Source organism: Ictalurus furcatus, chromosome 10 (assembly GCF_023375685.1).
Source record: "Ictalurus furcatus strain D&B chromosome 10, Billie_1.0, whole genome shotgun sequence".
Classification (NCBI taxonomy): Eukaryota; Metazoa; Chordata; class Actinopteri; order Siluriformes; family Ictaluridae; genus Ictalurus; species Ictalurus furcatus.
In genome coordinates, this window is record NC_071264.1 from 8,502,421 (window position 1) to 8,528,193 (window position 25,773).

The 25,773-nt window shown below is 44.3% G+C and overlaps 1 protein-coding gene across 2 annotated transcripts in view; it reads right to left on the minus strand.

Moving 5' to 3' along the window:
- diaph3 (diaphanous-related formin 3) overlaps positions 1-25,773 on the minus strand; it is a 376,752-nt gene that overhangs the window by 200,222 nt on the left and 150,757 nt on the right. For both annotated transcript variants that reach the window (XR_008386878.1, XM_053634162.1), the window contains 4 exons: positions 14,242-14,360; positions 14,095-14,159; positions 11,857-11,961; positions 7,416-7,739 (listed from right to left, as the gene is read on the minus strand). Coding sequence is in view for 1 of the 2 variants with exons in the window: in XM_053634162.1 (XP_053490137.1) it covers positions 7,416-7,739; positions 11,857-11,961; positions 14,095-14,159; positions 14,242-14,360 (613 nt within the window). In the remaining variant the exon portion in view is untranslated. The remainder of the gene's footprint in view (positions 1-7,415; positions 7,740-11,856; positions 11,962-14,094; positions 14,160-14,241; positions 14,361-25,773) is intronic.

Sequence of the window (25,773 nt, forward strand, 5' to 3'; positions counted from 1 at the left end):
ATATCTTTAATACAACCTTGAATGGGTTTAACTTCACATTTAAGTTCAACTTAAACATGAAAGCAAATCTGTTCATTTCACACTTGGTCGTGAGCAAGGACGAACCATTTCAGTATAAATATATATATATATACACTATATCTATACCAACTATAAATAACTGCTTCTTTTTTTTGTGTTTTATTTTAGTTTACTTAACACATTTTATTGTGTTTGTGCATGTAAGAGAGAAAGAAATGTGCTAATGTCTTTTCAATAGTAACACAGCTGCTTTCTGTAGTAACACAGCTGCTTCTACAGGCAGGGGTGCACAGATTTCCCACAATTCAACTGCACAGCTCTTGTTAAATAAGAGATAAATGTTTTGGGGAAGGAAAACATGAATACCGCATCTAATGTGTCATCTACAGCCATTATAATCCTCAAAAGTGCACAATTATGCTTCTAATAGTTCATTAGCAACCAGGTTTTAGATGAGTTAAAACATATGGCTAAGTTTGAGTAACATCTGTATGTCGACCGCAACGAGCACGAAGATGAAATATTAATAGCTGTGTGGCAAACTAATATCGCTCCAAAGGGAAGGAAACAGGGAGTCTGAAAGATACCTTTTGATCCTTCGTGGAGAAATTAAAAGCTCGTATTTAATGAGGTTTGGCACTGAGCAGCAGAAGTTTTCTTCACAGTCGCTTCCCGAACAGCTGTCTTTTTTATTATTGCTGCTGTGCTCTGATGTTAAGTGAGGGTCTTTTGTGTGGGGAACAGATTCAAGTATAGGGTGCTTACTATAAAGACAGAACAAAGCCGTAAACAAAAACAAACAAACAAACAAAGCAGAGCTACTGTGCATGTGTTCTTCTCGAATTAAAGGGGACTCTTACAGATTTTAGATTTCTTAGGCAACTCAAGGTGCATATTTAATTTTACCATCTTTACGGAGGATTTTGTTTGTTTGTTTTGTAGTTTTGCCATCTCGGAAACAGTCAGGCCAAATTCCAAGTTGCCTCATGTTCACTGTATACCAGGGGTGTCCGATCTTATCCGGATCAGGCCGGTGTGGGCGCAGGTTTTCATTCCAACCGAGCAGAAGCCACACCCGAGTCTATTGAAAGATAAGATCAACTGATTAAACAGGTGGAATCGGGTGTGGCTCCTGCTCGGTTGGAATGAAAACCTGCACCCACACCGGCCTGATCCGGATAAGACTGGACATCCCTCCTATATACGCTCTCTACATAGGACAGACCTGCCAACCCCAAAGAGAAATAACGTGTAGTCCTGATGTCTGGGACGTTCAGGACGCAGTACATTTTGGATTTAGTCCTTTCACAAATCACTTGGCTGAGGTGGAAAGTGTAGTGTGCATATATATGTGGTTTTACGGTAAACATAAAGCGCTTGGGAGAAAAAAGCTTGCGTTTTAGATGAGACACAATACGAAACTGAACATGTAAAGCCACTAGCTTTTTCCCCCCCAAAGCATTTGGAGGTTACTGTACAGACCTGTATATATGCACACTCCAGTTTCTAGATACCAGCTTGCAAAAGTTCGCAGTACTGTCCTTCTCTCTAAAATATTTTACGTACAGCCATTAATAAAAGATGTCATGTTAACTGTAATAGAGTCGGCACATGGATTAATACAGACGAGCAGCGGCTTTGTCCCCGGAAGCACTTGGCGGTTACTGTACAACCGTATACTGTATATACGCACACTCCGACAGGCTTGACCATGCTGTCTGACGGTGTCTTAAGCATTGTAATTATCATCATTATGATAAATTATTTGTAAAGTGTGATACTTCATCAATGACTGTATACATGATTGGATGTCGTAACAGGCACTCAAAAGTGAAGCCAAAATGTCTCTGAGGCTCTCTATTGGCTGGCTGGCATTCTCATGTTAGCGAAAGGGAAAAGAAACTTGCATCTTGTCGTTTTACAGGTTCAGTTGACCTAGACATCTTCCCCAATATTTTGTCTTAGGATAAATGTGTTTTATAGGAGTTATGGTGATTATATAATAAAGATATAAGATAATACACTATAAGACTATCTGCCACAAAACACTCCTTTTACGTCTCACAGACATATGTATCACTGGCGATGCTCGAACAGAACGTAAATATTGTGTTTCTATTAAAGGCTTCAAATCCCCCATTGGCCCCCTCGTCCAAGGCGTTCCACAGGGCTCCGTTCTTGGCCCTCTCCAGTTTCATAATTTATATGCTTCCCATCGGTCACATCAATTGTCTCCTATACCACGGCTATGCTGACGACACACAGATCTACGTAACCGCCCGGTCTGACACGTCCATCTCAACCAGGGCACCAAAACCGACCTGTATTCATGAGATAAAACAGTGGCTAAACAATAACTCTCTCAAATTCAATGCTCAAAAACACTGAAATAATGATTTTTGGTTCACGAGCTCACAGACAAAACGTAGAAATAAGCCTGGATATTGATGGCTTCCTCACAAAACCCATTGAAAAAAAAAAAAAAAAACAATCTTGGAATTACATTTGACACACCACTGACTTTAAATCTGTCAGCAAAACTGCCTTTTTTTCACCTCAGACAAATTGCCAGACTGCATCCCATTCATAGCATGAAGGATGCTGAGTCACTGGTTCGTGCATTCATAACATCACGACTTGATTACTGCAACTGTCTGGTTTTTGGCCTCCCATCCAAGTTGATTACCAAATTACAATACATTCAAAACTCTGCAGCATGCGTTATTACCCGTACAAAACGCTTCGAACATATTACCCCCACTGTGGCTGCTTTGCACTGGTTACCCGTCTCCTGTCACATTAAATTCAAACTTCTGCTCCTCACCTTCAAAGCCTTAAATGGTCTAGCACCCCAATACCTTTGTGAATTACTGCACATTTACACACTAACATGCCCCCTTCGTTCCTCAAACCTAGGACTTCTCCGTGTCCCTAAATTCCGTCTCTCCACTCCTGATGGCCGATCCTTCAGCGTAGCTGCCCCTAAGTTATGGAACTCACTCCCCCAAAATCTCCAGAACATATCCTCCATTTCCTTGTTTAAATCACAGTTCAAATCCTCTCTCTTTTCCCAACACTACCGCTCTACTTCTGATGCCTGACTTTTTTTCCCTCCTATATGTTCAATTGTGATTTGTTCCTGATTGTAAAGCGTCCTTGAGCTATGGAATGGCGCTATATAAATAAAACATTAGTATTATTCTATCTATATTATTACTATTTTATACTATATTATATAGTAGATCGGCCAGATCTACTGTGCATACTCAGGCTCCATGATCTCTACTACGCACGTTCTGGCTCAAATTTTCACAAGATGGCGGCTCCCATTTTCACCCGATAAAGGCTTCAGAACCACACAATGGTAGTGTATAAGCGGTGTGTTGTCTACTCATATATACAGTCATTATACTTCACTGTAGGTCTACTTAATCTTTTTCGTACTGATCTGGAAGAAGGCAGCAGGGCTTTCAGGGCTTCGGTTAATAATAACAAACACCTGCACTCACGTGAACTATCTCGTGCGCCATTTTCATTAGGAGAAAGAAAAGAAAGACTTTTGACCTATTTGAGTGATAACTCATGGCAAGATTCCCCAATGTTAATTAATAATAACGTAGAGCTCCTTCACAAATTGCATAAAGGCCGGCAGGTAGGCACTTCTGGAAATCTCATACGAGCAGATCATATGTAGTGTACTACATACCTGATATGACCATTTAAAACACACTCTACAGTGAAATATTCTACTGAATATGCTTAGATTGAAGTATTTGAGCTGTGTTTAATGATTTGTCAGTTGATGCTGTATTTTTTATTATTCCCATGAGAATTTTGTTATCCTGAGATTATCTACACAATTACAACGGCGTTTTCAAATGCGAAATTAAAACAAAGCCACTATCAGAACGCAGTCAAATTGTATTGAAGGGAAAAAAGCTGAAACTAGACCAACATGTCAATTAAAACTGGTTTGGTCCACAAAAAAAAAAAAAAAAGAGAAGATTTTCATTACAAAATAACTGACATATTTCAATGTCTGTGCACTGCTGGGGTTCAGCTGCAGATTCGGCATGATGGGATATTTCAAGAAAAGAACACAGCTCAGAAGTTTACGAATCTTTGACTATCATCTTCTTCTGGGTAATGTGTGTGGCATGAGGTTTACGCGGGTAGTGATGTAATCAGTCAACATAAATTTTTTAGAATGTAACCATCGTGATAAACTACCAGCACACTATTACTGAGATAAAATGGAGATCGTCAATGGTGGTAAGGTGATAAGCCGAAGCCTGGAAACACTCGCACTGCCTGTGGGCTGTAAGGACACATATAACCAACAATCACTTTTTATGTTTTCTAAAATGTTACACATTTATTTAAGATTTGTGTTAAATTCCCAACAGTCTCCTGAACAATATTAGAAGAAACAGTCAGTTTACAATAAAAAAAATATAAATTATGTAGTATTATAGTTGTCCATATCTCACACACACACACACACACACACATATATATATATATATATATATATATATATATATATATATATAGTATCTCTCAAAAGTGAGTACACCCCTCACATTTTTGTAAATATTTGATTATATCTTTTCATGTGACAACACTGAAGAAATGGCACTTTGCTACAATGTAAAGTAGTGAGTGTGCAGCTTGTGTAACAGTGTAAATTTGCTGTCCCCTCAAAATAACTCAACACACAGCCATTAATGTCTAAACCAAAAGACAACAAAAGTGAGTACACCCCTAAGTGAAAATGTCCAAATTGGGCCCAATTAGCCATTTTCCCTCCCCGGTGTCATGTGACTTGTTAGTGTTACAAGGTCTCAGGTGTGAATAGGGAGCAGGTGTGTTTAATTTGGTGTCATCGCTCACTCCCCCATACTGGTCACTGGAAGTTCAACATGGCACCTCATGGCAAAGAACTCTCTGAGGATCTGAAAAAAAGAATTGTTGCTCTACATAAAGATGGCCTAGGTTATAAGAAGATTGCCAAAACCCTGACACTGAGCTGCAGCACGGTGGCCAAGACCATACAGCGGTTTAACAGGACAGGTTCCACTCAGAACAGGCCTCGCCATGGTCGACCAAAGAAGTTGAGTGCACATGCTCAGCGTCATATCCAGAGGTTGTCTTTGGGAAATAGACGTATGAGTGCTGCCAGCATTGCTGCAGAGGTTGCAGGGGGGTCAGCCTGTCAGTGCTCAGACCATACGCCGCACACTGCATCAAGTTGGTCTGCATGGCTGTCGTCCCAGAAGGAAGCCTCTTCTAAACATGATGCACAAGAAAGCCCACAAACAGTTTGCTGAAGACAAGCAGACTAAGGACATGGATTACTGGAACCATGTCCTGTGGTCTCATGAGACCAAGATAAACTTATTTGGTTCAGATGGTGTCAAGTGTGTGTGGCGGCAACCAGGAGAGGAGTACAAAGACAAGTGTGTCTTGCCTACAGTCAAGCATGGTGGTGGTAGTGTCATGGTCTGGGGCTGCATGAGTGCTGCCGGCACTGGGGAGCTACAGTTCATTGAGGGAACCATGAATGCCAACATGTACTGTGACATACTGAAGCAGAGCACGATCCCCTCACTTTGGAGACTGGGCCGCAGGGCAGTATTCCAGCATGATAACTACCCCAAACACACCTCCAAGACGACCACTGCCTTGCTAAAGAAGCTGAGGGTGAAGGTGATGGACTGGCCAAGCATGTCTCCAGACCTAAACCCTATTGAGCATCTGTGGGGCATCCTCAAACGGAAGGTGGAGGAGCACAAGGTCTCTAACATCCACCAGCTCCGTGATGTCGTCATGGAGGAGTGGAAGAGGACTCCAGTGGCAATCTGTGAAGCTCTGGTGAACTCCATGCCCAAGAGGGTTAAGGCAGTGCTGGAAAATAATGGTGGTCACACAAAATATTGACACTTTGGGCCCAATTTGGACATTTTCACTTAGGGGTGTACTCACTTTTGTTGCCAGCAGTTTAGACATTAATGGCTGTGTGTTGAGTTATTTTGAGGGGACAGCAAATTTACACTGTTACACAAGCTGTACACTCACTACTTTACATTGTAGCAAAGTGCCATTTCTTCAGTATTGTCACATGAAAAGATATAATTAAATATTTACAAAAATGTGAGGACTGTACTCACTTTTGTGAGATACTGTACACATATGAAGTGAGGCCTTCATGGATCGGACCTGTTTGTTCAGCACATCTCACAGATGCTTGATTGGACTGAGATCTGGGGAATTTGGAGGCCAAGTCGACACCTTGAACTCTTGATCTGTCATATTCCTCAAACCATTCCCGAACAATTTGTGCAGTGTGGCAGGGCACATTACCCTGTTGAAAAGGGCCACAGCCATTAGGGAATATCATTGCCTTGAAGAGTGGATTTGGTCTGCAGCATTGTTTAGGTCGGGGGTACGTGTTAAAGTAACATCCACATGAAGGCCAGGACTCAGGGTTTCCCAGCAGAACATCGTCCAGAGAATTAGACTGCCTCAGCCGGCTTGCCTTCTTACTATAGTGCATCCTGGTGCCGTCTCTTCCCCGGGTAACGACACACACGCACGCACACCCGGCCGTCCACATGATGTAAAAGAAAACGTGATTCGTCAGACCAGACCACCTTCTTTCATTGCTCCATGGTCCAGTTCTGATGCTCATGTGCCCATTGTAGGTGTTTTCAGTGGTGTACAGGGGTCAGCATGGGCACTCTGACCGGTCTGCAGCTACACAGCCCCATACACAGTGAGCTGTGATGCACTGTGTGTTCTGACTCCTTTCTGTCATAACCAGCATGAACTTTTTCAGAAGTTTGTGTTAGAGTAGCTCTTCTGTGGGATTGGACCAGACGGGCTAGCCTTCGTTCCCCACGCACGTCAATAAGCCTTGGGCGCCCATGACCCTGTCACCGGTTCTCCTTCCTTGGACTACTTTTGGTAGGTACTAACCACTGCATACCGAGAACACCCCACAAGACCTGCTGTTTTGGAGATGCTCTGACTCGGTCATCTACTGTAGCCATCACAATTTGTCCCTTATCAAAGTTGCTCAGATCCTTCCACATGCCTATTTATCCTGCTTCCAACACAAGCTTCCATATATACACTTTTAATACTTATACTTTTGTTTTAATTCCATTTTAACCCACACTAACACTCTGAGACATGTGACTCACTCAAGTAAAAATATCCATCCTGCAACATTTTCTTCAAGCACATATGTTATTTTACTGCAGGTAGATTTCCAGAAAATTCTATTTAAATCATGCATTTCTATTTTCTACGCATTGTGTACTATACTGAACACCATAATCTACATGGTTGTTTCCGGTAGCATTTATAGGGAACGGAGACAGATGTAATACCTTGGACCAGTTGAGGCGCTTCATGATGGTCTCAGGCTTGAACTCCTTCTTGGGCTGAAGACCAAACGGCAGCACATACCGAGTGGGGGAGGACATAAGACCCCCCAGTCCAGGAGGAGGCGGGGGCGGAGGGACACCAAACGGAGGAGGTACTCCGGGCATGGAAGCACAGCCTGGCATAGGTGGGGGAGGAGGAGGAGGAGGAGGAGGAGGAGCAGCTCCAACAGGGGGTGGAGGAGGAGGTAATGGTGGAAAGGATGACGAAGACGACGACATGGCTGGGACAGACTGCGCTGTAGGCATGCCCACTGGAGCGGTCCCAAACTGTACAAGGTGAAAAAAAAAATATATCGACAAGAAATCTCTACAAAGCAAATAGTCAAATGGTCAATAGTGGAAACATTACACACTTTGAACCTTCAGTAATAATAAGAAAGCATTTTTGTCAATGCGCACTATATGGCACAATGCTGGAAGCACAGAACTGCCTAGAATGTCTTTGTGTGCTGTAGCATTACAGTTTCCCTTCACTGGAACTAAGAGGCCCAAACCTGTTCCAGCATGACAATGCTCCTGTGCACAAAACGAGCTCCATGAAGACATGGTTTGTCAAGGTGGGAGTGGAAGAACTCGAGTGTCCTGCACAGAGCCCTGACCGCAACCCCACTGAACACCTTTGGGATGAACTGGAACGCCGACTGAACCCCAGATCAACTCACCTGACATCAGTACCTGACCTCACTAAAGCTCTTGTGGATGAATGGGCAAATCCCCACAGCCACGCTCCAAAATCTAATAGAAAGCCTTCCCAGAAGAGTGGAGCTTATAATAACAGTAAAGGATGGACACATCTGAAATGGGATGTTCAAAATCACGAGTATGATAGCCACATAGTGTAAACGTTTATGATGCTTCAAAAAAGTATTTTCTTTTCCTCCGTCTTGGAGGGCATTTATTACAGTTCAAATCGGGCAGAGAGGATTTTATGTGTATACATGTATAAATACAGTGCCCTGCATAAGAACGCAAATATGGATCATAGCTTTTTAGCCTTGGCACAAAACGCAAGATTTGTCAAAAAACGAATACTGTTCATCACCCTGAGTACACCGCTTCCACAGTGAAGTACAATGCTGTGCACATGCCCCTCGTCAGCATCAGGCTGTGATACTGATCAGGGATGAAGATGAGATGGATACAAATACAGGGCAATTCAAAAAGAAAACCTGCTCCAGTCTGCAAGCGACTTGAGAATAGGGAGCTTCATTGTCCAGCTGGACAACGACCATATGCATAATCGCCAAAACTACACTGTAGTGTCTCAAGGCCGGGAACATGAATGTGTAAGAATAGTCCATTCAAAGCCACAAAAACAATCGAACTGAGAATATCTTGCAAGTCTTTAAAATTCAACATTTTCCATCCAATTTCACAGAACTTGTCAAGAAGAATACTTAATTAGCCTTTGTACCACAATAAAAAAAAGGCACCTTGAAATTTTTAGACATATGGTGTAAATCAAATTCAAAGAATCCATTTCAATTCCAGGTTGTTGCACTATATATATATATATATATATATATATATATATATATATATATATATATATATATATATATATATATATAGGGGTACACTAAAACAGCATGAGCTCCACTTTATACAACCCAATGCATGGGAACAACAGGCAATACATAACACTATTATGTAATCAAGATGGAGTACAGCTGCAGGCAAGAATTTATGGAAAATGTAGATGCTTTAATTCAAACACTAAACCAACCGTCCTAAATCATCCATTTTAGGCAATAAGGTGGAATGAATTACAGCAACATTTATGTGGGACACGTAATGGCTTCAAATGATAGCAGACTGCCGAGATGGATCACTTTAACTGCCTGTATTGCAAACTTTCACTTCGCTCGTTGGGCTCCATTATTTAACAACTGATCGGCACTATCGATGGCGGCCCAGTGAGCCAAAAAGCAATTCATCAAATAAACTGTTCAGCTGGTGCTCTATTTATCATGCCAATCTGAAGGTTTGAGGATCAGCTGGGGAGAAAATAAAACATCGCTTCTACTACTTGAGGAAGGGGCACACATTCTTCACACTTAGTAACTGCTTAAAAATAAATGTAAAACACCTTTGTCAAAGACTGCAAGCAATAAGTACTTAAATTGATGTCTTAAGGTCATTTAGCCAGATTACTCTAGAATTTAATCCCTTTGCTCTACTGATCAATATAACCGAGTCTGAAACGGGTGTCTTCAAAGTCGGTCATAAAGCCATCACAAAGGGCTTTCTGGAAAATGAGCTCAAAATCAGCGATTTGGATCTCAAACTAATAAGAAGAGCAGATCAGGATTAAAATCAGGAGGATTAGCTCACACCCAACCTATCTGGAATTCAAGAACAATCGGGGCCACACTTACTGCATTAAAGCCACGAGCAGGTGCGGATTTAAACTCTTTCTAATACTGAAGATCTATTATTTAATAAGCGTTTATCAATGGCAGATTCAAGAAATTCCACCCCCTTTGCTGTTATAATAACCCCCATTCTATTCTAGGAAAGCTTTCCGCTAGATTTTCAGAGCTCTGTGCAGGCCACTCAAGTTCTTCCACGCCAACCTTGGCACACAATGTTTTCATGCAGCTTGCTTTGTGCACTTTGTCAAGCTGGAACAGGTTTGGGCCTCTTAGTACCAGTGAAAGGAAACTGTAATGCTACAGCATACAAAGACATTCTTTCAAGACAATTGCTTCCACTTTTGGGCCAACAGTTTTCAGGCCTTTGAAGGTCCACATATGGGTGTGATGGGCAGGTGCTCATAAACTTTTGGCCATATAGTGCATATCCATAACTATGATTTAAATATAAACAAAGCAAAAAAAAAGAGTCATTTTCTGAGTGGATGAGTCAGATCACATACTGATTGATAGCAGGTAAAAAAGCATTTAGGACTGATAGTTTTTCCCGGTTGCATACGCTGCGAAAGCGACTGAGAAGGGTCATCTGACATTATACGGTACAAAAGCGCCCTCTAGAGGTGAAACAAAAACCATCACTGACTAATTCTGTTGTGTTATTTGAAGTGTTTTTTAATTCATTTTGGATGTCTCTATTTTTATTTGTTATTTGGAGTGTGATTTTTTGGCTCAGTTTGAATGTATATCTTATTTCCTTTAATATTTATTAATAGTTAAAATATATATGCATATTTCTTTCATTTAAAAAAGTAAAGCATGTTTTCTTTGTACAGTCAGTACTGTTATTTTTGTAATAAAGTTCAGCAATATTTTACTTTGAGTGTATTTTCCCCACAGTTTCAATTTAAAAAAAAAAAAAAACAACTCTTGGTTGATAGATCGGTCATCGGCAGGCAGGTACCGCCCGACTTAGTTATCGGTACCAGTAAAATCCACCTCTACTCCTCCAAAGATACCTCACCTTAAAGCTACACTGTTCAACATGGCGTGGCACTGCAACGTGCAAAAGCCACACACACATCTGATTTAATGAAGCAGTTAACAAAATTATACTTTAAAACATAACGATAAACTGTCTGATTTGCAAGCAGACACTAGTTTCTTAGAAGACGTGTCGTTATTAATCTATTTGTTTGTATCGACACTGCCTTGTAGTACAGCCAGGATTTTTTTTGTCGACATTACAAACGGAGCAATTATAATAAAGAGTTATTTTTTTTAACAATTACTTTTTCAACATTTTTAATGTACTTTTCATTTTCACCATATTAACTTGGAACACTGTAGCCACGTTAACAGCAATTCAGTGCAATTAAGCCACAAGAGCCCTTTAACCAACAAGACGAGTTGTGCACAAGGTTTACTGATTTAAAAAAAAAAAAAAAAAAAGGACCCAGTTCAAGACATATGTTCTTTTCTCGGCGCATTTCCTATCGAGTAGTTTAAAACAAAACACTTTCAGACATTGTGCCGGACATTGCATCAACCCACGCTGCAAAGAGCTGCTCCTGTGACCGTGTTCCCTTGCAGAGGGACAATAAAGCTGCAGTGTGTTGCGCCAGAGAGAGTGCAAGATGACAAGTGTTTGGACGCAGGTAGGATCCATAGATACATTTTTAGACTATTTCATAACCAGTACTTTTTAAAAAAACAGAGACTGAGACTACTTTCTTTATAAAACCGCACAACAGTGTAGCTAAGAGAACAGATGGTCTAGTGGTCACACATAATACTGATTGATTGAGTGTTTTTACTCAGCTTCCATTTATAGTGCAGGTTGTTTTTTTAAAGCTTTTTTTCCTTCACAGAGTTGCTTTACATGTACTTACACTGAAAAAAACACAATACACTGTTTATTGCATAGTCCTGTATATGCGCTAGATATTAAACTGTTATAGAAATGTTAAACGGTGACAGCAAGTGAAACATCAACATAAAAAAGGCAATACCTGAGCTCTGAAGGCCTGCACCTCTGCTTCCAGCTCATTGATTTTCTCCTCCTTCTTCAGGAGCTCGGCCAAGGCCTCCTGTCTCCCCATGATCTCTTCATCAAACTGGAAGTAAAGGTAACATGAAAAAGTAGCATTAGATCAGCTCCTTTCAAGGACATACGCCACAGCAGCGCATGCCTGATTTCATGTGGTGCATCTCATCTTTATAAGAACCCCACGAAGCCAAATAAAAATGAATCACAAATGAATGTTTCATTACTGGTTGCTGTTCATTTTCTGCTCTTGAAAGTGTCTTTAGTAAGAGAAAGGGGGGGGCTAGTCTGGCGATAGTTGACTAGTCTGCACTCATTTAATCAATATCAGTGCTGCAGACACACCCCTTCACCCTGAAACCAGTCAGTGGCATGACCCCCTACTGTAAAGGTGGGGGGGGGGGGGGTGCGCAACCACCCTTACAAATTTAGCTCTAACCACAGGTGTTACACACAGTCCTCTTCAACATCAGGAGGAGAAGAAATAATGATAACAGAAACATTATTCAATTAAAGGACACATATAAAGGACACGGAGCCCTTTTCTCCAGATTACTGTGTTTAGGCTACTGATTCACTGAAAAGTCTAATTAGCATTCATTAATGAGTGGCTACCTGAATGGCAGGACCGCTGAAGCACACACACTGCATGCAGAAAGAGTAATCTGATATAAATACTTCAGTAGCAATGTTTGTGCAGTGTAAAAACTATATTTTTAATAACTGATCCTGAAGGAGTGATAACCTGCTAGTTCATTGCAGAGGACACTCGCAAACACCACTGCTGTTTACAGTCAAAATGACGTGTAACTACTCGCTGTGCTGTAGCTATAAAAGATAGAGAAGCCATTAATACTGTAAACCAAATCCATGGGCAGATAAACTGCTTATCATAAATACGTTCTGCCTAGGAGTGCTGGTTTGAAAGTAGTGTTTGTTGTTGCCATGTTCCTAAACTGTGAATGTATTTCAAACACTCTAGCGGGTTCTGGTGTACTGTACAATAGCATAATAACTTTTTATTAAGGTGAACACTTCAAACTGTTACGCAAACACGCCGCTAACTTCATCGACTATCTCAATGAGAATCATTTTTGAGATGGACAGACAGAAGTGAGCGTCGACAAGTCGACTTGTGGATTAACGGACTTCTACATTCACTAGTCGCCGCTGTGGGAATGTTGACTAGTAACGGAAGTAGAAAAAACACCCACCCATTCCTCCATCCATTTTTTGTACCTCTTATCCTACACAGGGTCACAGGGATTCTGGACTCTATCCCTGGGAACTCGGGGCATAAGGCAGGGGACATTCAACATTCATACATTCAACTGCACTAGACTTCACTGGGTAAATTTTTTTTTTTTTTTTTTTTCCTTTAATGGACTAGTAACATTTTGACAGGAAGCAAAGAAGTGTGTTTAAAAAAAAAAAAAAAAAAACACTCCCATAGGAATTCCACCTGCAGTTGTATTTGTGGCCCTTTAAAACTCAACACAATTTCCCAGAAAAACGGAGGCTGTAATAACAGCAAAGGAGCGACTGACTTCATATTAATACCCATGGTTATGGGCTGGGACATTCAACAACCAAGTGTCCACATACTTTTGACCATGCTTTCTGTCAGAACCTACGATTTCAGTTAGTCCTTTCTTGTAATAAGACAGACCGATTTCGCCCATTTCTTGCCAATTTATTTATTTTTTATCATTAAGAGAGTAGCCTAAAAAAAAGCATTGAAGCTGGAAATGTAAGCCGTGACGTGTTTAGACACGTGGGGGGGGGGGCGGGGGTGTATACACACACACACACACACACGTGTGTGTGCATTGCACCAAATCCAAACATTATAGAGGGTTTTAGACTCCAGAAGCAGGATGGGATTTTTCCACCGAACTGCAGCAGCCAAAGGTGCACTCAGAATAATCAATACGGCCGTCTTTTTAATCTCCGAATACTGTTAATTACAAACGACTGTTTGAACGATTTCGAATATGCTCCCTTTAATTAAGGAGGGTTAAATGGTGCAGTATTGAACACTCTTCAAAGGCCACAATCTTCAATAAAGAAACCAGGGTGTAGCAAAAAAAAAAAGAAATAAAGAAACTTGTGAAGGCTTAGAAAAAGAGAACAGATGAACAAAGGAGAGACAAAGAGAGAGTAACAGAGTCAGGAGACCAAAAAAAAAAGAAAAGTCACTTACCTTCTGCTCTAACTCCAAAGCCCTCTGCTCGTATTCATCTGCCCGTGCCTTATCCACACACACCTCTGAAAAAACAAACACACAAACATCAGAGACACAAGAGCACCGCCATTACTGCACAAATAAGAGAACGTGACCCACACACACCTAGAAGGTGAGAGAAGTCCACATCCAGACGCCTGCGGTAGGAGAAATCCGGGTCTGTCCCACTGCGATGTAGTACAATCTGAGACACACACTCCTCTATGATCTTAAAGTACTGAGGCCTAAAACAGAGCACACGGTAGTACAGAGTTCACTGTATTTAATACACAGACTGCATGAAGTACAGTAAGAGCACATTAACTCCGGCGAAACACTGGATTTCCAATGGTTATGCAATAAAATTATCAACTAAGACAAGCTTCCTTTACACTCATCACAGTGAAAGAGAGAAACAGATCCTAAGATGGCGCGATAATAAAAGTGAAGTGTTTTTAAGAGACAGCTGGCTGTTAAATGATTTCGAATCTGACAACAGCGGCTCTTTGGGCTCAGTAGCACGCCGACGGACGTGGTGTGATAGCTCCTGCCTTGTCCCTGTGTCATGGCCAATATGGAATTAACCTGCCTTTTATTCCTGTTTTCATAAGACCCGTGTGGCCCAGGTGCGCCCAGCTCCTCTTTAATGTATCCAATTACACAGCGAGAGCCGGAGATAGGAGAGGTTGAAGAGACCTTGATTCCAGATAAGAATTTAACAAGGCATGCCATAGCTTAGGGGCAGCGTGGCACAATTTATGGCACTCACACAAAATCAATAAAGAGCACGGCCCACTTAATCCCAACAGCAAGGCCATCAGGCCTGCAGCCACACCTCCATCTACCTAGATATAAGTGACGCACACACACACAAAAGCAGGAGAAATAAAGATAGACAGAAAGATAGATAGATAGACAGACAGGATAGCAAGACAGAAAGAAAGACAGCAAGACGAAAAGAAACACAGAAGACAGACAGAAAGACAAAGACAGAGGGATAGATAGACCGACAAATGGATAGACCGACAGATGGAAAGATACATAGATAGACAGACAGAAAGAGACAGGATAGCAAGACAGAATAAAAGACAGCAAGAAAGAAAGACAGACAGACAGAGGGATAGATAGACCGACAAATGGATAGACAGACAGACAGATGGATAGATAGATAGACAGACAGACAGACAGAGGGATAGATAGACCGACAAATGGATAGACAGACAGACAGATGGATAGATAGATAGATAGATAGACAGACAGACAGACAGACAGAGGGATAGATAGACCGACAAATGGATAGACAGACAGATGGATAGATAGATAGATAGATAGATAGACAGACACAGACAGACAGGATAGCAAGACAGAATAAAAGACAGCAAGAAAGACAGACAGACAGAGGGATAGATAGACCGACAAATGGATAGACAGACAGATGGATAGATAGATAGATAGATAGATAGATAGATAGACAGAGGGATAGATAGACTGACAAATGGATAGACAGACAGACAGATGAATAGATAGATAGATAGATAGACAGACAGACAGACAGAGGGATAGACAGACAGACAGATGGATAGATAGATAGATAGACAGACAGACAGACAGAGGGATAGACAGACAGACAGATGGATAGATTGATAGATAGACAGACAGACAGGGAAAGACCGACAAATGGATAGACAGACAGACAGATGAATAGATAGATAGATAGACAGACAGACAGAGGGATAGACAGACAGACAGATGGATAGATAGATAGGTAGACAGACAGACAGACAGAGGGATAGACAGACAGACAGATGGATAGATAGATAGGTAGACAGACAGACAGGGAAAGACCGACAAATGGATAGACAGACAGACAGATGAATAGATAGATAGATAGACAGACAGACAGAGGGATAGACAGACAGACAGATGGATAGATAGATAGATAGACAGACAGACAGACAGAGGGATAGACAGACAGACAGATGGATAGATAGACAGACAGAGGGATAGACAGACAGATGGATAGATAGATAGATAGATAGACAGACAGACAGACAGAACAGCAAGACAGAAAGAAAGAGCGCAAGACAGAAAGACAGACAGACAGACAGAAATCAAACTAAAATGCTGTAAACTAATAAGTAGAACTCTACACCAACACCATAGACAGGGATGCCTCTGCCTCCACCAAGTCTAGCCCATCTCGTTGCTAATTTGTATGTCTGAAATACTCAAACATTAGGGAAGAAATTCAGACATTTGACCTTACTGTGACTTTCATCAATTCCAAACTCTAATCAGTTTTTCATAATTCCATAAAAAGCCTATAAACCTCGAACACGCGTTCTTAAGATATCGAGCTGACCAGAATCTCAGACAGACGGACGCACATCCTGAAAACATAATGGCCCCATCACTTAGTGTCTGAGGCATAAAAAGGTCCATAAGTGTCCTGTGCATTAATGTAATCTCACAGTGATACAGTACACGTTCCATTACATTCTTGTTTCATTACATCTTCTATTTTATGGTCAGGATTGTGGAGGAAATACTCGAGTACACTTTAAACACCTCACCATGTGCGTTACATTACACAAAATAACAAACAACCATATTACACAAACCAACTAAAGTCAAACATGACCCATGATGAAGTGGATGAGGTGTAGCCGAAATTCGAGAGGGAAATCCACTGTGTTCATGCGTACTGAGGAGAGGGGATGTTCATCATAAACACTCATCCATTAACGACTGGTCTCTAAAGCCCAACAAACTGGTTTGGGAGAAGTGAATCCTGAAACTTCACAAGAAAATACTAACCGAAAAAAAAAAAAAAAAGAACTCAAATATTTCAAATGGGCTTAATGGAGTAAAAGTAAATTTAGACATCGCTTAGGAAAACTTGTTTAAGTATTTCCCTCCCTCCGTCAACAGAGGAAAATATTTGTCCACCTCAACACCCTGTGAATACTAAAATGCCTGGAAAGTGTAGAAAGTTGAAGACATTACCAGCTGCTTAGTAATTATGTGCTGTGCAGTATTTTTGGACTGAAGGGACATTATCTTGGACGGAAAAAAAAAAAAAAAAATGAAAAGAGGTATAATCAGTGGAGTGAGAATGATGCGTTAAACCAAAAAGGTGTGCAGATTTAGTCTCTCATTAGACCCCATCCACGTTAATAAGGAGCTATGCAAAGCATCCCTTTACACACTATTACACTCTACTGTCACACACTGTGATCATTAACGTTAAACTAAACTGTGATTCTGATACAGAGAACCTAATCCTGCACTCATCATACCGAGCGTTGTGTCGCATGAGGGTCTGAAGCGTCCATCCAGCTGAAAGAAAGTGCAGCGGCCAAAACGCCTATAATCAGCCTATAGCGCATGATTTACTGCGGTATACGATTTATCTGTCTATATATAAAAATGATCTAAAATCTAATATTTTAATATCTAATATTTTAATAAAGTGGAAAAAGTGAGAAAATTGGTTGTTTGATGTACATTACGTACCAGGCTTCGCGTTCATTACAAACTCCCTCCGGAGACGCCAACGATCTCTCCTACCTCCTTCCCAACTTCTATTTACTTTCATTTAATGAGAAGTCGTAGATGACAGGATGAAATTAAAACAGTTTTATATCAGTTTTTTTTTTTTCCCCTGAGTCAATCATTACCTAGAAACTAACTGAAGGTAGGAACTATAGATGTGAAAGAGGGAATAAAAATGGTCGGTGAGACGCACAGTGAGGATTGTCTGTTCTACTATGAGAACTGGAGACAAAGCAAAAGCAGTGTACGCTCATGGAGAAATAAAAGTACGCTCTCCTTCAATTTTATGTTTTTGGGGGTTTTTTAAATTATTATTACCTCCTAAATAACAATTGTGTGGTCCTTACCAACTTGTATAAACAAACAAATAACATCAGGTGACAACAAAAACCAGGTGGGAAAAATAAGTACACACTTTCTACTTTAACATCAATCATTAAGAGAGTAATTAGCAACCAGATGTTATTAATGAAATGTGCAAGATTACTTAATCATCAAGATTTCTGACTACCTCTATGAAAGCAGAACTTTTGGTGTTTTGGAACACTCAGGTGTGCGTCTACACTACGCCAAGAAGAAAAGGACCATGGCCTCAGAGAAGCAATTGTTGCTGCTCATCAATCTGGGAAGGGTTATAAGGCCATCTCCGTACAAACTGAAATTCACCATTCTACAGTGAGGATTGTTTACAAATGGAGAGCCTTCAAGACAGTTTCCAATCTTCCGAGGAGTGGGTGTACTAGCAAATTCAGTCCACGATCAGACCATGTAATGCTCAGAGATATAAAGAAAAACCTAAGAGCTACATCATGTGACCTACAGGCCACTGTAAGCACATTACATGGTAGCACAACCTAAAAAAAGACTGAACAAGTATGGCTTTCAGAGAAGAGTGGCAGCACGACCTAGGCTTGCAAAATCGCAGAAGTTCTGGAACAATATCCTTCGGACTGATGAGACAAAAGTGAAGAAGTTTGGTCATCATGTACAGTGCCACGTCTGGTGAAAACCAAACACAGCGCATCACCACAGACACCTCATACCAACTGTCAAGCATGGTGGTGGTGGAGCGGTGATGATTTGTGCTTGTTTTGCACCCACAGGACCTGGGAAACTTGCCTTCATTGAGACAGTAATTAACTTTTCATACTAGAAGATTTTTGAGACGAATGTGTGGCCATCTGTCCAGCAGCTTAGGCTGGGCTGAATGTAACAGGGCAGTGATCCCAAGCACACCAGCAAATCAATCATCCGAATGATTAAAGAAGAAAAAATGAAGGCGTCGGAATGGTCAAGTCAAAGTCCAGACCTCAATTCCATCGAGATGCTTTGGAGGGATCTTAAGAGAGCTGTGCATAAATAAATGCCCTCAAACATCAGTGAACTGAAGCAATGTTGTAAAGAAGCCAAATTTTTTCCAAAACGATGCAAAACTGAAACTCCAAACTGAAAATATTTACTGCAAGGTATTTTATTTATTTATTTATTTATTTGGGGGGGACTACACATAGAAATCTGTTGTGTTGTTCTTTGTTGTCACCTGAGGTTTTTTATTTGTTTATAGAACTTAGTGACGAGCACAATTGTTATTTACATTTACGCCCTTATCCAGAGCGACTTACATTTATCTCATTTATACAACTGAGCAATTGAGGGTTAAGGGCCTTGCCCAAGGTGGTAGCTTGGCAGTGCTGGGGCTTGAACTCCTGACCTTTTGATCAGTAACCCAGAGCCTTTAACCACTGAGCCACTACTGCCCTATAAATGTAGGCCATGATAAATAAAAACATTTTATTTCACTGAAGGAAGTTCTTTCTTTTTCCCATGACTATCTATTTTACACACAAGGAACCATGTTGTTTTTTATTTGTGCTTTTGGGAATGACGAGCCAAATAATTTCTTATAGAAACAATTATTACTCTGCTTTCATTTTTTCCTCCCAATCCCACATAAAAAGACGGAGGATGGAGCTGGATTCATGAATGCACGCCTCCGCATGAGAACAGATGAATCCGATGTCCTCTCGGACTCTCGGTGGCTGTTGCTCAGCACTGTTCCTGCTATTCATTGTAGAGAGGTTCACACTACAGGATTCATAGCAGAGAGTATCAAACATGCTTGAAAATGTTAGAGCATCTGCGACAGCTTGCAGACTGAGAAAACTGCGTCACTGAACCGCTCACACTACACGAGCGGCTGCCAGTGGAGCATGCAGAGATGTGTCGAGAGATAGATTTGTAGACAGACAGATAGAAAGAAAAAAAAAAACAGAAGACAGGGGGAGAGAGAGAGAGAAAGAGAAAAAGGAGGAGAAAGACAGAGAAAACAAAAAAGCAAGAAAGAAACGAAGAAGGTAAGCAAAAATGTAAGAAAGGACAGGCTCTGTCTGTATGTGTGTGAGAGTATGTGAGTGTGAGAGAGTGTGTGTGAGAGAGAGAGAGAGAGTATGTGAGTGAGTGTGTGTGTGTGTGTCTGTGTGTGTGTGTATGCATGACAGACAGCAGAAGTTGTAAGTGATGAGACAGCAGTGATTTCAGTGCACACCTTCACTGTTCTGATGAGAAACGTCGGCCCATGTGTGGAGCAGGCTGCGAGTCGCCGGTCATTGTTCACCACACAGCCATAATGACTCAGAGAGAGCAATTAATTCCACTTTGTTTCTTATGACAAAGGCGTTCTCCATCGCTGAGCGATAGGTGCGGAGAATCGTTCTCACAACATGGGTTTGAAAAATTGTGGATGATACGTTCCGTATTCCTCAAATTAGGAGCCTATCTAATGATCAAGACCAGATTTAACACGTAGCAGCTGCGAGCGAGCACACATGAGAAACTCTCTTTGAGCAGAACAGTGAACAGAGAGAGAGCGAGAGAAGAATGTGTGTGAAGGAAAAAAAAGAGAAATAAGGGGATTGTTAGATGAGAGGACGATGAAAGCAGGCTCATTCTCTTTGTTGGAAGACTCGGGCTGCACAGCCATGAAAAGGTCATGAACCTTTAAACATTTTAAGCAATGGTAAAAAATAATATTAAATAATAAATAATAAATAATTAAATATAAATAAATAAATATAAGTCATTTTATTCAACCAATAAAGAGAGATAAACACAGAGCTGTACAAAAGTCTTAGGCACATGCAAAGAAATGCTGTAGAGTAAAGATGCCTTAAGATATAATGAAATGAAATGTTTCTCCATTTATTCTCCATTACTATAAAGAGCAGAAAACAGTAGCTAATGAAACAAAGGCAATATTTGGTGTGACGGCCCTTCACTTACAAAACACATAAATAAAGTAGACTCAGGTAGAATTAGTGCAGTTTTATAAGGAAATGAGCTGCAAGTTTTATTGAGCGTCTTACAGAACAAGGCACAGTTCTTCTGGAGAGCGTACAAGTCCCAGTGCCCAAGTACACATCCCAGCGCCCAAGTACACGTCCCAGCGCCCAAGTACACGAGTACACGTCCCAGCGCCCAAGTACACGAGTACAAGTCCCAGCGCCCAAGTACACGAGTACACGTCCCAGCGCCCAAGTACACGAGTACAAGTCCCAGTGCCCAAGTACACGAGTACACGTCCCAGCGCCCAAGTACACGAGTACAAGTCCCAGCACCCAAGTACACGTCCCAGTGCCCCAGTACACGTCCCAGCGCCCAAGTACACGAGTACACGTCCCAGCGCCCAAGTACACGTCCCAGCGCCCAAGTACACGAGTACACGTCCCAGCGCCCAAGTACACGAGTACAAGTCCCAGCGCCCAAGTACACGAGTACAAGTCCCAGCGCCCAAGTACACGAGTACACGTCCCAGCGCCCAAGTACACGAGTACAAGTCCCAGCGCCCAAGTACACGTCCCAGTGCCCAAGTACACGTCCCAGCGCCCAAGTACACGAGTACAAGTCCCAGCACCCAAGTACACGTCCCAGTGCCCAAGTACACGTCCCAGCGCCCAAGTACACGAGTACACATCCCAGTGCCCAAGTACACGTCCCAGCGCCCAAGTACACGAGTACAAGTCCCAGCGCCCAAGTACACGAGTACAAGTCCCAGCGCCCAAGTACACGTCCCAGTGCCCAAGTACACGTCCCAGCGCCCAAGTACACGAGTACAAGTCCCAGCGCCCAAGTACACGTCCCAGTGCCCAAGTACACGTCCCAGCGCCCAAGTACACGAGTACACATCCCAGTGCCCAAGTACACGTCCCAGTGCCCAAGTACACGAGTACACGTCCCAGTGCCCAAGTACACGAGTACAAGTCCCAGCGCCCAAGTACACGTCCCAGCGCCCAAGTACACGAGTACAAGTCCCAGCGCCCAAGTACACGTCCCAGTGCCCAAGTACACGTCCCAGCGCCCAAGTACACGTCCCAGCGCCCAAGTACACGAGTACAAGTCCCAGCGCCCAAGTACACGTCCCAGTGCCCAAGTACACGTCCCAGCGCCCAAGTACACGAGTACACATCCCAGTGCCCAAGTACACGTCCCAGTGCCCAAGTACACGAGTACACGTCCCAGTGCCCAAGTACACGAGTACAAGTCCCAGCGCCCAAGTACACGTCCCAGCGCCCAAGTACACGAGTACAAGTCCCAGCGCCCAAGTACACGTCCCAGTGCCCAAGTACACGTCCCAGCGCCCAAGTACACGTCCCAGCGCCCAAGTACACGAGTACAAGTCCCAGCGCCCAAGTACACGAGTACAAGTCCCAGCGCCCAAGTACACGTCCCAGCGCCCAAGTACACGAGTACACATCCCAGCGCCCAAGTACAAGTCCCAGCGCCCAAGTACACGAGTACAAGTCCCAGCGCCCAAGTACACGTCCCAGCGCCCAAGTACACGAGTACAAGTCCCAGCGCCCAAGTACACGTCCCAGCGCCCAAGTACACGAGTACACGTCCCAGCGCCCAAGTGCCCGAGTACACATCCCAGTGCCCGAGTACACGTCCCAGCGCCCAAGTACACGAGTTCACGTCCCAGCGCCCAAGTACACGTCCCAGTGCCCAAGTACACGTCCCAGCGCCCAAGTACACGTCCCAGCGCCCAAGTACACGTCCCAGCGCCCAAGTACACGTCCCAGCGCCCAAGTACACGAGTACACGTCCCAGTGCCCAAGTACACATCCCATCGCCCAAGTACACGAGTACAAGTCCCAGCGCCCAAGTACACATCCCAGCGCCCAAGTACACGTCCCAGCGCCCAAGTACACGAGTACAAGTCCCAGCGCCCAAGTACACGAGTACACGTCCCAGCGCCCAAGTACACGAGTACAAGTCCCAGCGCCCAAGTACACGTCCCAGTGCCCAAGTACACGTCCCAGCGCCCAAGTACACGTCCCAGCGCCCAAGTACACGAGTACACGTCCCAGCGCCCAAGTACACGAGTACAAGTCCCAGCGCCCAAGTACACGTCCCAGCGCCCAAGTACACGAGTACAAGTCCCAGCGCCCAAGTACACGTCCCAGTGCCCAAGTACACGTCCCAGCGCCCAAGTACACGAGTACAAGTCCCAGCGCCCAAGTACACGTCCCAGTGCCCAAGTACACGTCCCAGCGCCCAAGTACACGAGTACACATCCCAGTGCCCAAGTACACGTCCCAGTGCCCAAGTACACGAGTACAAGTCCCAGCGCCCAAGTACACGAGTACAAGTCCCAGCGCCCAAGTACACGAGTACAAGTCCCAGCGCCCAAGTACACGTCCCAGTGCCCAAGTACACGAGTACAAGTCCCAGCGCCCAAGTACACGAGTACAAGTCCCAGCGCCCAAGTACACGAGTACAAGTCCCAGCGCCCAAGTACACGAGTACAAGTCCCAGCGCCCAAGTACACGTCCCAGCGCCCAAGTACACGAGTAAACATCCCAGTGCCCAAGTACACGTCCCAGTGCCCAAGTACACGAGTACAAGTCCCAGCGCCCAAGTACACGAGTACAAGTCCCAGCGCCCAAGTACACGTCCCAGCGCCCAAGTACACGTCCCAGCGCCCAAGTACACGAGTACAAGTCCCAGCGCCCAAGTACACGAGTACAAGTCCCAGCGCCCAAGTACACGTCCCAGCGCCCAAGTACACGAGTACACATGCCAGCGCCCAAGTACAAGTCCCAGCGCCCAAGTACACGAGTACAAGTCCCAGCGCCCAAGTACACGTCCCAGCGCCCAAGTACACGAGTACAAGTCCCAGCGCCCAAGTACACGTCCCAGCGCCCAAGTACACGAGTACACGTCCCAGCGCCCAAGTACAAGTCCCAGCGCCCAAGTACACGAGTACAAGTCCCAGCGCCCAAGTACACGTCCCAGCGCCCAAGTACACGAGTACAAGTCCCAGCGCCCAAGTACACGTCCCAGCGCCCCAAGTACACGAGTACACGTCCCAGCGCCCAAGTGCCCGAGTACACATCCCAGTGCCCGAGTACACGTCCCAGCGCCCAAGTACACGAGTTCACGTCCCAGCGCCCAAGTACACGTCCCAGTGCCCAAGTACACGTCCCAGCGCCCAAGTACACGTCCCAGCGCCCAAGTACACGAGTACACGTCCCAGTGCCCAAGTACACATCCCATCGCCCAAGTACACGAGTACAAGTCCCAGCGCCCAAGTACACATCCCAGCACCCAAGTACACGTCCCAGCGCCCAAGTACACGAGTACACGTCCCAGCGCCCAAGTACACGAGTACAAGTCCCAGCGCCCAAGTACACGTCCCAGTGCCCAAGTACACGTCCCAGCGCCCAAGTACACATCCCAGCGCCCAAGTACACGAGTACAAGTCCCAGCGCCCAAGTACACATCCCAGCGCCCAAGTACACGTCCCAGCGCCCAAGTACACGAGTACACGTCCCAGCGCCCAAGTACACGAGTACAAGTCCCAGCGCCCAAGTACACGAGTACAAGTCCCAGCGCCCAAGTACACGTCCCAGTGCCCAAGTACATGTCCCAGCGCCCAAGTACACGAGTACACATCCCAGTGCCCAAGTACACGTCCCAGTGCCCAAGTACACGAGTACAAGTCCCAGCGCCCAAGTACACGAGTACAAGTCCCAGCGCCCAAGTACACGAGTACAAGTCCCAGCGCCCAAGTACACGAGTACAAAGTCCCAGCGCCCAAGTACACGTCCCAGCGCCCAAGTACACGAGTACACATCCCAGTGCCCAAGTACACGTCCCAGTGCCCAAGTACACGAGTACAAGTCCCAGCGCCCAAGTACACGAGTACAAGTCCCAGCGCCCAAGTACACGAGTACAAGTCCCAGCGCCCAAGTACACGAGTACAAGTCCCAGCGCCCAAGTACACGTCCCAGCGCCCAAGTACACGAGTAAACATCCCAGTGCCCAAGTACACGTCCCAGTGCCCAAGTACACGAGTACAAGTCCCAGCGCCCAAGTACACGAGTACAAGTCCCAGCGCCCAAGTACACGTCCCAGCGCCCAAGTACACGTCCCAGCGCCCAAGTACACGAGTACAAGTCCCAGCGCCCAAGTACACGAGTACAAGTCCCAGCGCCCAAGTACACGTCCCAGCGCCCAAGTACACGAGTACACATCCCAGCGCCCAAGTACAAGTCCCAGCGCCCAAGTACACGAGTACAAGTCCCAGCGCCCAAGTACACGTCCCAGTGCCCAAGTACACGTCCCAGCGCCCAAGTACACGAGTACAAGTCCCAGCGCCCAAGTACACGTCCCAGTGCCCAAGTACACGTCCCAGCGCCCAAGTACACGAGTACACATCCCAGTGCCCAAGTACACGTCCAGTGCCCAAGTACACGAGTACAAGTCCCAGCGCCCAAGTACACGAGTACACGTCCCAGCGCCCAAGTGCCCGAGTACACGTCCCAGTGCCCGAGTACACGTCCCAGCGCCCAAGTACACGAGTTCACGTCCCAGCGCCCAAGTACACGTCCCAGCGCCCAAGTACACGAGTTCACGTCCCAGCGCCCAAGTACACGTCCCAGTGCCCAAGTACACGTCCCAGCGCCCAAGTACACGTCCCAGCGCCCAAGTACACGTCCCAGCGCCCAAGTACACGAGTACACGTCCCAGCGCCCAAGTACACATCCCAGCGCCCAAGTACACGAGTACAAGTCCCAGCGCCCAAGTACACATCCCAGCGCCCAA